The sequence below is a fragment of the Octopus bimaculoides genome, chromosome 25 (assembly GCF_001194135.2).
Source record: "Octopus bimaculoides isolate UCB-OBI-ISO-001 chromosome 25, ASM119413v2, whole genome shotgun sequence".
Taxonomy (NCBI): domain Eukaryota; kingdom Metazoa; phylum Mollusca; class Cephalopoda; order Octopoda; family Octopodidae; genus Octopus; species Octopus bimaculoides.
Genome location: NC_069005.1, coordinates 16,297,836 through 16,301,852, shown reverse-complemented (window position 1 = coordinate 16,301,852; position 4,017 = coordinate 16,297,836). Strand labels below are relative to the sequence as shown.

The 4,017-nt window shown below is 36.2% G+C and overlaps 1 protein-coding gene across 1 annotated transcript in view; it reads right to left on the bottom strand.

Annotated features, from left to right (window-relative positions):
• Positions 1-239: 239 nt before the first annotated feature.
• LOC106881207 (ubiquitin carboxyl-terminal hydrolase 30) overlaps positions 240-4,017 on the bottom strand; it is a 47,082-nt gene continuing 43,304 nt past the window's right edge. The window contains exons 7-8 of the mRNA XM_014931512.2: positions 3,435-3,628; positions 240-1,583 (exon numbers count right to left, since the gene is read on the bottom strand). Coding sequence (XP_014786998.1) covers positions 1,193-1,583; positions 3,435-3,628 — 585 coding nt within the window. The 3' untranslated portion in view covers positions 240-1,192. The remainder of the gene's footprint in view (positions 1,584-3,434; positions 3,629-4,017) is intronic.

Genomic DNA, 4,017 nt, shown 5'->3' with positions numbered 1-4,017 from the left:
GAAGGATTTCATTTAAGATATTTTAAAATTTTGATATCACAAGTTAACTGAAAGTATCAATCAAAGAGAAGTAGAAAGGTTAACAATCCTAATAAGATTTAAATGCAGAACAAAGAGACACCCAACAAAATAGTTAATTAAATGAGTGTATTTACACAGGTGACTTGACCATCTCAACTTCCCTTAGTTATTTTAAAATCATTGCAATAAAAAATGTGTTCATTTATATTTCGAGAACATTTGGCGATATTAATTTTTTATTTCTTGATTTCTGGTAATTAATAAAACCAACAATTTCTACAAAAGAAATAGCAACATTTTAAAGAGTTCCAGGTGGGAATTAAAGCCCAAATTAATGAACAGGTTTCCAACCAAAAGTAGAAGAAAACTTAGAGAATTCTGGTACTTTGGGTTTTGTATATATGGATATTTTGTATGACAACATCAATAAAGGTTTCTTTTATGTAAAGGATTTCCCATCATTTTTAATCATATTTTTCATTCTTCAAGTATTTAAATAGTCATTTTGAGAATTCATTTAAAAAAGAAAATGGTAACATTGTAAAGCAGTAGCTGTTAAAAGTCCAGATAGATTTTTTTTTAACATGCTCAATTTACACCAATCACCTACATTAAATACAATGAAAATTCTCTCGCACTTCAGTTGAAAGGATGGAATCTAATCAGTAACTGCACTGATGACATTCCTTATTGTGAAAACAAAGTATAAGAAAAATCCTGGAGCACCATGTGAAGACTGCTTCGTTATCAATACTGGGTTGGTCTGAGCAATTTTCCCAATGCCTCTTCTTCAGGCCCATGAGAGGATCTGAGCTCAGTATTCCAACATTCCTCAATTACAGTGATCTTGCTAATTCTAGCAATGAACTGGATGATATAGAATTATTAGAAAAATTCATCAGTACTAATGTTGGATATGAACCATGAATCCTAAAGCTAAATAAATCAGCACCGTATTCATTCAGTCAGCTACAATGTACACTAATGAATGTGCAATTAAATGTCATTTACAATACATTCAGAAAATAAGATAATTTAAAATATTCTACATTCTCCTACAGAGTTGAAGACCATGTGTGTGTGTGTGTGTGTGTGTGTGTGTGTGTGTGTGTGCTCTCAACTGCAGATATTGCTGAATAATGGTGCAAAAAATGTGTCCAAAGTACACCTATCAAACCTTCTCATAAAATAACATATATGCTTCAGAGTTCAATACTTGAGACAGACTGACTTTCTTCACAACTGTGTCAGAGGTGAAAAGCCATTTATCACTGTGCTTCTCGCCTGACTTAGATGTGGGACAACGTCTGTATGAAACAAAATGACCGCTCACTACGTCTCCAATATGTTCAATCACTGCAATAAGTCTGTAAGTGTGTGCACTCAGGTCATATTTGGGTGGATTAGGGCCATTTTGGTTGACATCTGTTTGCACATTGGAATACATGGCACTTTGCAATGCAGGCGTTGCCAGAAATTCATTCATAGTGGTCTGTGAATGGTGATTTAAGGCTCGTAGCAAGTTTACAGCTGCTGATGATGATGTTAGTCTGGTTAGTGATCTGGGAAAGAAACAGAAAAAAACATATTTAGCAAGAGAATAGCGATAAGAAGCTTGCTTCTAAACCACATGGTCTTGGGTCCAGTTCCATTGTGTGGCACTTTGGGCAAGTGTCTTCTACTATAGGCTCAGGCTTAAAGTGGATTTGGTAGGTAGAAACTGACAGAAGCTCATTGTACACGTGTGTGTCCCACCACCACTTGACAACCAGTATTGGTGTGTTTACATCCTTGTAACTTAGCGATTCAGCAAAAGAGACTGATAGGACACCTCTCTTGAACCTGATTGATTAAAAATAACATGAACAAAGGTGGTGAGCTGGCAGAAACGTTAGCGCACCGGACGGAATGCTTAGGGATATTAAGTTTTATAGGTGTAGGAGTGGCTGTGTGGTAAGTAGCTTGCTTACCAACCACATGGTTCCGGGTTCAGTCCCACTGCGTAGCACCTTGGGCAAGTGCCTTCTACTATAGCCTTGGGCCGACCAAAGCCTTGTGAATGGATTTGCTAGACGGAAACTGAAAGAAGCCCGTCATATATATATATATATATATGTATATATATATATATATATATATATAATTTTTCATAGAAAACCATGTAATCGTTACCAATATAGCAAGAGATTTCACCGCAAAAAGTCTAAATGTGTGCATATATGTTTGTGTCTGTGTTTGTCCCCTCCCCAACATCGCTTGACGACCGATGCTGGTGTGTTTACATCCGCGTAACTTAGCTGTTCAGCAAAAGAGACTGATAGAATAAGTACTAGGCTTCCAAATCCTGGGGTCGATTTGCTCGACTAAAAGCGGTGCTCCAGTATGGCCACAGTCAAATGACTGAAACAAGTAAAAGAGTAAATAAGCATTACATTGGACAGATTAATCTGAATGGGTTCAATTTATCCTTAATCCTTTAACAATTGAAAACACCAATTAAAGAGTTGTCCAACAACTTTAATTTCATGCATAGATTTTGAAGAAAATGAAATAAGATTAGATGACAAGCTTTACTTATGAGTATTCAAAGGTGGTTGCCTGAGTTGTCTACTGACAAAAGGATGGGTAATATATCACAGTTACAGTACTGAATTTATAACCTACACACTCAGAAAATCTCAGTCTATCTAGCTATAAGTCCTACTGCAGAACTGTAACATCACAGCAGGTGTTTCATAAGTTTGTGGTATGGAGTTCATTGTATTCTTCTAATAGGAGAATACAACTTTCTGAAATGGGATGAATCAAACAATTTCCACACCTTGTAAAACATAATTCTAAGTTAGGAACCAATAAAAAATATGCTGGAAGATAAAATTCAAGGATATTACTAACATGAATGACAATGATAATCCATCCATCTTCTCCACATATCATTCCTGGGAGGATTGTGGGAGTAGAGTCCTCAGGTACCTCCACCTTAGGGTCCTATCAGAAGAAACCACCATTAGATTTTCTAGCTGGATTCCTAAGCATGACCAACAGAGACTATGGATATTATCCAACCATCTTGTTCTTGGTCTACCCCTAAGTCTCTTGCTGGTTGGCTTGGTTTGGTTTGTATAATCCATCTTGTGATTCTTTCCTATGACAGTCTAATCACATACTGTGACCCCTCAATGCAGAGAAGTAGCAACTTGACCTGGAGAGATTCCCTGATCTCCAAGCTATGCACTCTGATGAGTAATATTACTTGAGAGACTCTTCAAAGGAATCTCATTTTTGTCACTTGTATTTGCTACCATACACTGTTGGTCATTACCCAATATTCACAACCGACAGTGAGGACAGAATAATGATAATGTGATAAATTATTTAAAATACTGAAGCATCCATACTATAAAATGACCTACCGATTGACATTAGAAGCTCTGCCTCCAAATAACCAATTCTTGCGATCCTTCTCACCAGCAGAACCAACACCCATGTAAATAAATTCGTCCATTTGAAGAGTTTCAGGAAAGGATATTCGTTCAAATCGTTTGACTGGAACATTGTTGTTTAACCAATGTGTTCTGGGAATATGGAGGCATAAACACTGTGGCAACTGCAACAGAAAACAATTTGTAGAGGTTACATCTAAATACTATATATATATAGTGAGAATTTACAAAATACAAAAGACGATGATGGGTATGTAAACAACAAACAGATGTATTAGTTTAATGCTCGGGAAGTGAGAAAGTCTTTTACGTTTCGAGCCTACGCTCTTCAACAGAAAGGAACACAGAAATAAACAAGGAGAGAAAATAGAAAAAGGTATAGTGGCTAGCGATCTATCATGACAAAATAAGACAAGGTAGAAAATAATATAATAATTTTATCAGGAAGAACATTTTAGTACCGGTTTCAGTCTTTGTGACTTTTTCGACTTAGAATAAAGCATGAATGAGGATGAATCTTTAGTTCAAGATAGAACTAACTACACCCATTCAA